The sequence below is a fragment of the Xiphophorus maculatus genome, chromosome 14, assembly GCF_002775205.1.
Source record: "Xiphophorus maculatus strain JP 163 A chromosome 14, X_maculatus-5.0-male, whole genome shotgun sequence".
Lineage (NCBI taxonomy): Eukaryota > Metazoa > Chordata > Actinopteri > Cyprinodontiformes > Poeciliidae > Xiphophorus > Xiphophorus maculatus.
Genome location: NC_036456.1, coordinates 21,999,330 through 22,011,110, shown reverse-complemented (window position 1 = coordinate 22,011,110; position 11,781 = coordinate 21,999,330). Strand labels below are relative to the sequence as shown.

At 38.5% G+C, this 11,781-nt stretch overlaps 1 protein-coding gene across 1 annotated transcript; it reads left to right on the top strand.

Annotated features, from left to right (window-relative positions):
• Nucleotides 1-2,376: 2,376 nt before the first annotated feature.
• On the top strand, nucleotides 2,377-11,675 carry cfi (complement factor I). Its single transcript, XM_023346145.1, has 17 exons — nucleotides 2,377-2,514; nucleotides 3,686-3,870; nucleotides 4,401-4,554; nucleotides 4,652-4,715; nucleotides 4,801-4,960; nucleotides 5,026-5,219; nucleotides 5,950-6,051; nucleotides 6,121-6,243; nucleotides 6,512-6,547; nucleotides 6,648-6,668; nucleotides 8,076-8,218; nucleotides 8,894-8,997; nucleotides 9,848-9,952; nucleotides 10,030-10,205; nucleotides 11,082-11,183; nucleotides 11,254-11,402; nucleotides 11,468-11,675. Exons 1-17 carry the CDS (start codon nucleotides 2,455-2,457, stop codon nucleotides 11,534-11,536), a joined length of 1,947 nt encoding a protein of 648 aa, XP_023201913.1. The 5' UTR covers nucleotides 2,377-2,454; the 3' UTR covers nucleotides 11,537-11,675.
• Nucleotides 11,676-11,781: the final 106 nt, after the last annotated feature.

Below are 11,781 nucleotides of genomic sequence, written 5' to 3'. Positions count from 1 at the left end.
AAACGATTTGAAAACCGTCGGCAGTAATATTTTAGAAATGAGATTCAGAAAGCTCCTTCGCCTCGTCTTCCTCATGCAGCGATCTCCTGTGGGTAAGCTACTGCCTGCTGACATCGGCTCCGCAGAACCCCGCTTTAAAAGCCAAACTCCTCCTCGTAGGAAACGTTAAACTAAGTCTCAGGTTTTCTGCTCTTCCAGACTCTTGAACATTTGGAGAAACTTTGCTGTGATTTTGTTTTAACCGTCTGAGTTAAAAAACGTCGGATTCATCGAGTCGTCACAGAAACACGAAACGTTTCGACGTCGGGGACAGAAATGTTCTGCGTTTTAGGAAACATTATGCAAAAACTACCAAAGTAAATTAATGAAGCTTTAAACTAATTAATTAAAGGTTCCTGTCGTTATTTATGTGTTTTGTCTCACTACAGTAAATGTTTTGTTTTGTGTAAATAAGAGATTAATTTTATGTTCTGATACATTTAACAACATTATATACAGTATGTGCTACAAGCCATAAATTGTACTTGTTGCTTCTAGATCTTAAACAAAATGCTTCCTTCATGTTTATGTTTTATTATTAGTTAAAATAATTTAGTTTTCCTCCCATTTTTTAGAAAACTCTTCATTTTACCTGTAAATGTAAACAATTTTAGAGATTTATATTAATATTTTTGCATGATTTTGAACTAATTGCTTTGTTTTTTAACCTAAAAATCATCTATTTTCCAGTTAAATTGATGTTTAAAGTTTTCTGAGGTAATTATTGAGAAAATGTTTATATTTATCTTTTATTTCTAAGCTGAGCCTTTAATTGTGATGAAAGATTCAGGACTTTAATAATCTAACTTTGTTATTCTGTCATAATTTGTTTTTTCTGACTTTATTCTGAGCTGTAAATGTGAAATTAAATTAAATCAGTTAATCCGAACACATTTTGACTCTTTTTTTTAGTGTTTTTTGTAATTTCATCTCATTTTCTGCACATTTTGTGATTTTTACACCTGAAACAATCTTTTATTCTGTAATTATGTATTTTCCTTCAGTCTGAAGAGTCAAAATGAGCTTCATTGGTTACAACTGTAGTGAAAATCATCATAAATAGATAAACTTTAGAAAAAGTAAAATAAAAAAACTCTTCAAATGTCTGAGTTTAATAAATCCTTCAGAAATATTCAGAATTGTGTCTCAATCCTTTTGAAAACAAAAAGCCTTTAATGCGTTCAGCTGCAGATGTTTGCTTTCGCTGAAACGTCTCAGTGGTTTTGAAATTGTCTTTATTTATTCAGCGTTGGACGTTAACCTGTTTGTCAGGGTTAGGAAACGCTGCAGCTGCACACAAACATTTCAGACTTTTGATGCAAAATAAGCAACAAGGATGAAGAAAGTTAAGATGAAGATGTTTCAGACTCATGTTGATGAAGCTTTACTGTCACTAAATATGTGAAGGAAAAACAGAAACATTTCAGGTTTTATTTGTGTTTTCAGAAGTTTTGACTTGAGAGCAAAAATCTTTTACTTTGAAGTCAAATTCATTTCTATAGAACATTTCAGCAACAAAACATTTCAACTCTTTAATTAATAAATAAAAAACGTGGAAATTTTTAACAGTTTGAAAAGTTGAAAACATGTTACAAAAAAACAAAGACATTAATCTCAAACCTGATTTAAAAATTTTTTAAAAACTTGCCACTGAGTTTGAAAAATCAAAAATATGCTAAAAAAAAATCCCAAATTTTTTAGATAAATCTTTTGATTTTTGAAACTCTATAAAAATCTGAAAGTTGAAAATTTGTGACTTTTCAAACTCATTTTCTAGAAAAAACAGAGAAACTTCAATTTGAAAAATTTAACATTTTTGAACTTTTGAAATTCCAAAAAATTTCCGAAACTTTTTCTAGAAAATATTCAGAGATGAATTTCTGAGTTTTTGGCAGAAATGTTTTTTCTTTTTTCTGTCACAGTGACCCTGGTTCCCTAACATTTAACTACTACAAATGATCCATTTCATGCAGTGAATATAAACCTCTGGTTGTTCCAAATTTGATCTAATAAATATGATTCTATTGTTAATTGTTTTCTAGGAGTTTCCATTAAGTCTTAATGAAGTTTCTGTGACATATTTAACACTTTTAGCCAAAACAGAAATCCACGTCATCGCGCCTGATTAGCATCCAGCTAATTAGCATCCAGCTAATTAGCATCCAGCTAACTGAAACTTCTCAAACTCCCGGATGAAATCATCGGACGGGTTTAAACGTTTGAGCAGAAAATATTTGTTCTCTGCTTACGGGAATCTGGGTTTCCCGGTCCCTCAGCCTGTCAGACGGATCAATCATGTGTTCACAGTGACGGGACAAGCTAATGATTGATGGTGACAACATGAGCCAGCAGAGGAAGCGTCAGATTTGAAGCCGAATCCGAACTGGAAGGATCTGCAGCTGGATCCTCGGAACCATGAGGATGAGACCAGACTCCTTCCTCCTGCTGTTTCTCCTCATCGCTGCCTCTCAGGCGGTGAGTTGGGCTGATTTATTCCCGTTCAGGTCAGACAGAATAACTCATGAAATTACCCAAACCATAACAGATGGGATGTTTTAGAAACTTCATGTCTCCAGAGATTATTTGCTAAGACAGGTGAGCCCAAAAACCTTCTACAGCTTCATTTGTCCTGAGTGCTAAATATTAATGATCAGCCTATAAAATTTGATCAAATCTATAATTTTATGCCAGAAAACTTTGATACAGTGAATTGTGTATGCATTCACATCGTTTTGTCACATTAAAACCAAAAACCTGATTTATTGTGTTTGAATTATTTTTGTTATAAACAACATAAAGTTGTGCATAAATGTGGAAAGGAATAAAAATAGACTGAACTTCCTGAGCATACAGCTCTGGCTGTATGTTTAGGGTTGCTGAGTTGCTGGGAGGTGAACTTTGACCCCAACCTCAGGTCCTCTGCAGACTCAGAGGTTTAATTGCCGGTTTTGTCCTTTAATAAACCCATTAATTCCTGTAAGTGCAGCACAAAGCCACCGTGTTTCACTGATTGGTTCAAAGCAGTGGTTAACACACTGATGCTAATACGCTAATGCACTAAGAGTGGAGCCAATTTTCTGTTAGCATGTTATCGTCTTTGCTAACTTTGAAAATGTTTAGCTCACTTAAATGACTTTTCCAGATAAAATGTAAAGAGTTAATTTACTTGGCTGTTTTCTAGACTTTCAGTGGATTAAAGTTCAGTCTTGATGTTTTTATCGAATGTTAAGGAAGGAATCTGCTGCAGACCAACGTTTTTTAAAAGCCTTAACTTTTAAACTCTTCAGTTTTTAGTTAAAAAACAACCAACACAAAATCAGTCGACCAAACTGGAGAAGAAATCACCAATTTAAATGATCTGGACTTTTTGTTTTTCAGTTCTGTAAACTGTGTTTGAATGGTTTGTTATCTAACTACTGATTAACTACTTATTTTTACACAATAAAAAAAAAAACTGCTCCAGATTCAATATTTTTCACAACTTAAGAATATTTATTTAGTTTGTCAGAATATCAATTAAATGTTGCTAATAATGCAACTAAGCTGCTTTTAAAAATAATCAAATATTATCTGCATAATGCTTAACATTTAGCTTCTGTGCTAAGCTACTGGGATGTGTTGGTTTGTGAATCTGTCTTATCTGTAGAGTAATCCATCAGACTCAGAGCAGCCAAAGGCCACAGAGCAGCGACCCGAACGGGTCCGACAGAAACCGAAGCCTCCAAAACCAAAACCAAAACCAACTCCAGTGGTCACAACGCCCGCCCCAAAAACCACCAAAGCACCCGACACGGACGAGTTCTTGGGTCCACAAGAATGTCTGGACAAAAAGTAAGTTAGAAAGTTACCAAATGTTTCTGTAACCTACCAGCGATGATCTCGATCGATACTTCATCTGGGTTTCTGGGTTTATCAGAATAAAACTGCGTTGACTGGCTAACCAACGCTTTGCTAAGTGGGAAATGTTTTGCTAAGTCCAGTAGCACTTTTTCTGTCAAAAGAATTAGCACACTGAGCTTCTGCAGTAATGAGTTTAAAACCGATTTAAACTCATTTCTGATCACAGATTTATCAAAAAACTGTAAAACTGGAACCAGGAATGAAAGATTTGTTCATAGGCGATATAACATGTTTTACTGACACATGATTGGTTTTAGCGTTTTAGCATTAGCTTTTGCTAAATACCATGTTGTTATAGTGCTTAGCATTAGCGGGACTAATGTTCATATAGTGCTTTAGGGTTAGCACAGCTAACCTTTTAGCTAGCAGTGCCCACCGCTGGGAATGGCTAACAGACTGTTCAGCCAGAGAAATGTTTGCTAGCAGTCTCAGGTTGCTAACAGGAAGCTGGTGTTCCTCAGGCCGACTCGAGCGTCGTGTGGCCTGGTGTTTTGCCCTCCATGGCAGCGGTGCGTTGAAGGTCAGTGTACCTGCAAACTTCCCTACCTGTGTCCCACTGAAGGGGTGGAACCGGTCTGTGGGCAGAACCACAGGACCTTCACATCCTACTGTCAGGTAAAACCAGACAGACCGTTCTTCACGACTCGTTTGAAGACTCGATAAGAGACTCAATGAGACTCTTTGCTTTAAGAAATGCTGATTTGTTTCCCAGGTGATGGCTGCCTCATGCCGGACCAAGAAGCCCGTAATGTCCCACTTTGGAAAAGTCTGCACAGGTTCTGTTCCACAGATACATTTACGGCCTTACCTCGGTTTGTTTTCATTTTTATCAATGATATTTTCTGTATTTTGTGACTACAGCGACCATTACCAAGTTCCAGAGCTTCCTGGACAAAGACACAGGGCTGGTCAGGATCGTCCTTCCTAACGCCACCGGAGAAGGAGAGAACTTACTGGTGTGCCATCAGGACTGGGACATGGCAGCTGCTAATGTGGCCTGCAGGGAGCACAAACAAGAATAGTGAGGAGATTTATTACATTTACATCCATGAAGGCACAACAAGCTAACTAAACAATCATTTATAGTTACAGAGGTGCAGCGTCTGCAGACTCTGTGGACTACAACTCCCTGACGCCCAACACAACTCTCCCCAGCCGCTGCGTCAGCGTCCACTGCCAGGGCTACGAATTGTCTCTGGCTGAGTGTGAAATCTACGACAAGATGGCGGCTGACGGCCAGATGGTGGCCGCAGCGACCTGCTATAAGGAAACATCTGAAGGTCAGTCTCAGAACATGCTGAGGTCGTGAAGACTCAGAAAACACCTGGAAGCTGCTTTATAGAACGGTTTCTCAAAGAAACGCCTTGCTGCGCTCGTTAAGGAGACAGAATGAGAACTTTTCTTGTCCGTTGGTTTCCAACGTTAGTAGAAACAATTTGGTCACTTCTTCCTCTACAGGAGTTAACCTGTCGTTCAACTCAGAGTTTAACTTGTATTGCTATAAACAACAGTAATCTTAAAATGCTGTAAACTCGCCCCACAGCGTGGAAGTCCTCCAGTCCACCAGGGGGAGTCTGGAGTCGGTAATATTACCTGCATAAATGTTCTGCTGCACTATAACATTGTAAAAGACCAAGTTTGAAACATATTTTCTTTTCTCTTTTCATTTTCTTTTCTTCTTTACTTAAAACGTGGCTCCATTTTATTTGGTGGCCGACTCCCCCTGGTGGTCTGGAGGACTTCCATTCTGTGGAGCAAATTTGCAGCATTTTTCTTTTGTATTTTGAAGTTTGCTGTGTTTTTGAGGAATGTCATTCATGTTGGTGTTGCTGGTGAAATCTTTAGGCAGACGTTGTTCAGAGTCTTTAAGGTTCCCACATATATTATCTGAAGTCCTGAAAAAAGACATGGAAAACAATCAAATCTGGTCAAATTATTCATAATATTCAGGTGAAGGTTTGATGCGATGTAACCGCCTCCATCTCCTGTCCGTTTGCGTTTCTACTGCAGAATGCGACTTCACCTGTGCAAACCGGAAATGCATTGTCCGCAACCAGACATGCGACGGAGTGGACGACTGCGGCGACCGCAGCGATGAGATGTGCTGCAAAAGTAAAAACCAAACACGCAGATTAAAAGACAAACATGTTGGGGTTTTCCCTGAGCGACGTTGTTTGTCAGGCTGCAGGAACGGAGCTTTCCGCTGCGCGTCCGGCGTCTGTTTGCACAGAAAGGCGGTCGGCGACAAACTGATGGACTGCCTGGACGGAGCCGACGAATCTCAGCAACGAGTGAAAGCTTTCGGTAAGAACTGGTTCAAAGAGCCGGGTCTACTTTTCATTTGACAAAGTTTGAAACTCTGATCCAAAAGTTTAATTTAAACTTGTTTTGTTGTGAAGTTCAAGCAAACTTTAAACAGTTGAAGATTTTAGCATAGAGCCTTAAATCAAGGTTTGAAGATAAATGGGTAATCACATTAAAACAATCATTTATCAATCAATCAGACTCTGGAAGGTCAGAGAGTCTGACCAGGTCTGAGCTGGACGTCTAAATGTTTCTCTGTTTCCTGCAGCGTCACATAAATTGAACTCAGCACCAAAACCCTCAGGTACCAACTGTGTTTATAGATATTTATTCAGTGTTCAGGAAATCTGGATGTTTTTTTAAATGGTAGAAATCTTATTTCATGTCTTCTGCTCTTATTTCAGAGTACATCTCCCGTAAAAACGGTAGGTTTTTACAGCTGGTTCTTCCACTGCAGGCAGGAAACTTTAAAAACCAGAGGATGCAACAAAAGGTTTACTAAACAGTTAGATCATAAATAAATCTCCAGTATTTTCTTTTTCATCCAGTTGTACAGCTGATTTTTGCAGATCAAATATTTTAACATGAATTTTGAACATTGAATTTCTGTGATGAGCGTTCGGACTGACCCACGGCTCGGTCAGCCTGACCCACGGCTCGGTCAGCCGTTTCCTTTTCACTAAAACATTAAAACCATTAAAACACTCAACAGTGTTACAGCTGAGATACATTATTAATGTAGATAAATCCCATAATCAGTTTTATAATCTGTCAAAAACACATTTAAAACACAAATTATTTCTGTTTCCATTCATTTTACCAACCCGGTAAAAAGATTGAAAATCTATATTTTGTCAGGAATATGAATTAAAGAAATGAATCTGCATCATTTTATAATTTATATTTAACAAATATTAACATAAATAATCATAAACATATTTTACAGACTGATTAATAGAGAGAGGAAAATAAAAATGAATAAAACTCTGATATTCTGAGTCTCTGTCCGTGGTCCTGATTCTGATTTTTCATTTCTCTGAAGTTTCCCTTCAAACTCTTCATCTGGTTTTAGCTTTATTTATATTATTTTACACACTTTTCTGTCTTCTGTGTTCAGAAAATTAGTACAAATATTTTAAAAATCCTAAAAAGGCCAAAAGAAAATTGATTTTGTGGCAAATTAAGGTTTTTATCTCACCTTAAAGTCGAGTTTAATTTTCAAAATGAGTTTTTGTGAAGTTTTAAATAGAAATGGATCAGAAAGAGTTAATTTCACTGTGAGTTTGATAAAAATTAAGTACACCCTCTAAAGCTAAACAGTTAGCGGGAGCTAATGCTAAAGCGCTAACTTTATACCTGCCCTCTAAACACTACAATCCTCAATTACCAAATTAACTTGCATGTTCTATGAAACATTACACATAGTATTTATCTTTATATTTTGTTCTGTGTTTTATTTTGTTCCTCTTTTGTTTCTTGTTTGAAATAAAAGTTATTGGGGAAAAAACAGCCAGAATTTCAGCATCAGCAGAATGTCACCGATTTTAAAAGTAACTAAAGTTACGATTCATTTAGAGACGGTTTGTAGTAAAAACTGAGATTTTTCTGTTATTAAAAGTAAAACTCCAGCTGCAGATTCTACCATTTCCATTCTCAGAAGTAGCGCCATCTACTGGAACAACTTGGTACCTGTTCATAACTAATAAGCCCAACTTCAGCTTCTGCTGTTGCAGCTGAACAATAATCCAACCATCGGACCTGCAGACCAGCAGCTGAAACATGTTGTGTGTTTGTGTGTTTGTTTGTTTGTTTGTTTGTTTGTTTGTTTCCAGAAACCAGAGCCAGCAGGAAACATCTGGAGGCCCAGCTGTTCTGTGGGATTCCCAACAAGGACTTGGTGGACGACACGGAACCGGAGATCCGAGGAAGAACGAGCCGGAGGAAGAGGGTGGTGGGAGGAATCCCGGCCAATCCGGTCAGTCACAGTCCGGGTTGCCAGATCGAGACAAGCAACAAGCACAACTGGCAACCCGCTTGTAAACAGGACAAATTCATACAGAAAGAAAAGATATAACTGAAATTAAATAGTCAAATATAAAGTATTTATATCCACAGATTTATTTTAAAGAACTAATGATGAGGAAAGTTATTTAATAATTACAACAGTAAAAAAAAAAAAAAAGGAACTTTATGAATTTTTACATGTTTGTTTGTTTTCCATTATCTGTGAAACTCTGATTAAGATTTTAATTCTCAGGATTTTAATGAAGATTTTTTACATGGGCAACATTTTTTCATACACAAATAAGCAACAAAAAATCCCAACCTGCAACTTTATAAAAAAACAAGCCCAGAGTTGCTTATAATCAGCAGACCTGGCAACCCAGTTCCAGTCACTGCAGGTTTGAACAGTTAAAACCTCGTCTGTTTTAGCTGCAGAGGAAACATTGTCTGGTGTTTTTCCTTCTATAAACAGTTACTGAGCAACAATATTCATTAATTAATAATCACTCAATTTTGTTTCACTGCTGCTGTATTTCTGTCACCTGAAATGAGAGTTTTCTAGGTTATTCATGGCGCCTTTACTCTGAAGAGTTTCCCAGTCATGATTGAAGGTAACCTGATGATTCTTCTTCCTGCTGGGCTGCAGACTCAGATCCAGTGGCAGGTGGCGATAGAGGAGAACCGCAGGATCGACTGTGGAGGAGCGTACATCGGCGGCTGCTGGGTCCTCACCGCCGCTCACTGCGTCAGGTACGACCCAGAAGTACCAGAACATATCGTTAAAATACAGCAGCATTCGAATGTAACCCAGCTGCAGTCAAACTCTCATTCATTTGGCTCAGACACTGAGGAAAAACAAAACAGCTGAGGCTGATTATTGTAGCTAAACCTGCAGGAGAATCGCTTTGACAGAGCAGTTTTTTATTTCACTGCAGTTTTTTTTTTTTTTTCCTTAAAATGACAGTGAAAGTAAAAAACACCTGAACAACTTTATGCTCACAAACAAGCAGCTTCAGCAGCTCCTGTTGGGACACAAACAGGAGCTGCTTGTTTTTTGTACTTGGTTTCCTAACAGCAGAAAAGGTAGAGAACTCAAAACTTTACTCCAGTGAGAGTAACAAGATATTTTTACTCAAGTAAAAGTAAAAAAGTATTTGGTAAAAATTTACTCAAGTACTGAGTAACTGATCAAATGATCAATCACTTGATATTTGAAAAGTACATCATCAAAACAAAGTTAAGTGGAAATTTTGGTATTTTAAGGAGCAAAATGACAATAATTTGTATAAGTAACAAAAAATAATAAAATCAGTCAAAATAAAATGTTTCTAAATGAGTTTATTTCAATCAAAAACTTCAGAAACAGAAACTGCAGCTGGTGAGTTTCTGGTTCAAACATTTTTGTTTTTCATTCAGTGGGAAGAAAATCCAGACATTTTACTCAAGTAAGAGTAAAAATACTTCATAATAAAGTTACTCAAGTAAAAGTAAGAAGTACAGCGTAGTAAAAATACTCTTAAAAGTATTTTTTTCACAACAGTTTGTGAAGTAACTGTAACTGAGTAAAGTAACTAGTTACTGTCCCACATTCCTTCAACAGGCCGAATCCTTCGGCGTACAGAGTGAAATTTTCTCTCTGGAAGAAATTTCGGCCTCAGGGAACGACGGACATTGTTCCTGTGGCGGACGTCCGCATCCACCCGAAGTACGAACCCACCTGATCGCTAATTATTGATTATAAATCAGTCACACAGGAAGCTAAGACTCCCTCTCTTGCTGCAGCTACGTGCCGTCGACGTACGAGAACGACATCGCGCTGCTGCAGCTGGAGAAGCTCCCGTTCACGGAGAAATGCCTGGAGGACAACCCGGCCATCCGGGCCGTCTGCGTCCCCTGGACCACCCAGCTGTTCCCGCCCAACCACACCTGCAGCATCTCTGGGTGGGGGCGGACCGCAGGTACTGAAAACACCTGAACCGTTTCCGATTATCACACCTGCTCTGGTTAGCCAGAACTAAACCTGTTGGTTCATTTCAGAAACACTCAGGAAGTCAGAACCACCAGAACATTTTCTGGATGATAAAATATGAAATGTTTTTAGGTAAAGGGTGAGAGGCGTTGATTGGTTCTCTCTTCCTACCAGCTGGTGGCAGCACTGCCCCACTGAGTGGTTTGCTAACATAAAACAGAAGTAGAAGATGAAGAGGAACCAATCAATAGATATTATCAGTTTAATATTTTCTAACCTTATTGGGCCTGAATGTGAATCTGGATTTACGTCTTTAAGATGCAAATTATTCCAGAATTATTATAATTAAATGATGCTGAACTTCCAGAGACAAAAATAGTCGTTTGAATATCTGAGGATATTTTTTCAGAGATTTTTTTTGTCTGTAATTTATTTTTTATCAGATGAAAAGAGAGAAAATTGGGAAGATGAACCAGATAAAAATAAGTTTTTGTTTTAAATAAATTTTTTAAAATCTATTTTTCCACTCAGTTATGTGAATCAAAGGAGTTGAAGACATTTGTAACGATAATAACTTTAGGTTTATGTACAGCATTAAGCTTGATGTTGGAAGTGTTTGACAGAGGAAACTTTTATATGTTAATCCAGGATAATCTCAGACATAATCTGATTTTTAGATGTTTAGTGAACTTTTAGACCAAATCTACTCAGTTTTAGTTCATTTAGAAAACCAGCTGGTTGTTTCCTACCAGTAAATATCCATTTGGTTGTTGGGTGCAGTGAATTAATCCCTGTAATCCGGGCTGTATTCGGGTTCATGGGTCGTTTGTTTCCTGGTTTTCGTTAATCTGATGTTTCTGCGCAGACGGCCGGGCGGCCCAGGTGCTGCTCTGGGCCAACGTGTCGCTCATCTCTGGCTGCGAATCCTCCTACAAGCATCGCTTCAAACCGGGGATGATGTGCGCAGGTGAGTGATCCCGCGGCGACCGGTGCGAGTCGACGGGCCGACGGCCTGAACCCGGTCCGTCTGTGTGCAGGAGACCTGGAGGGACACGTGGACTCGTGTCAGGGCGACAGCGGCGGCCCGCTGGTCTGCGAGGACGAACTCGGGGTTTCCTACCTGTGGGGCATCGTCAGCTGGGGGGAGCGGTGTGGCCATCAGGGCTTCCCAGGGGTTTACACACAGGTGAAACTGGTTCTACTTCCAGTTGAAACATTAAAGACCCGGTTAACTGGTTCTCTTCTCGACAGGTCGCTCATTACTTTGAGTGGATCCGGCTTCACACCGGCTGGCCTGCAGTCACCAAATTTAACTCCTAAAGAAACCGACTACCTTCAACTCTTCACCTTTGCTCACCTTAATGTGATCTCAACTTTTACCTGGTAATAAAAACAGAAAACATTGTTCTGCTTTGCTGTTCAATAAAGTAAATAAATAAAGTCCTGAGACAAAAAGGTGGATTTTTACTGGCAACTTAAATCTTATTTTAGATTAATGAAACATTTCACGTTTTTCTTCTTCCATTCGAGTCGCTGCTGATTATAAAATCAGAGAAACAATCAGC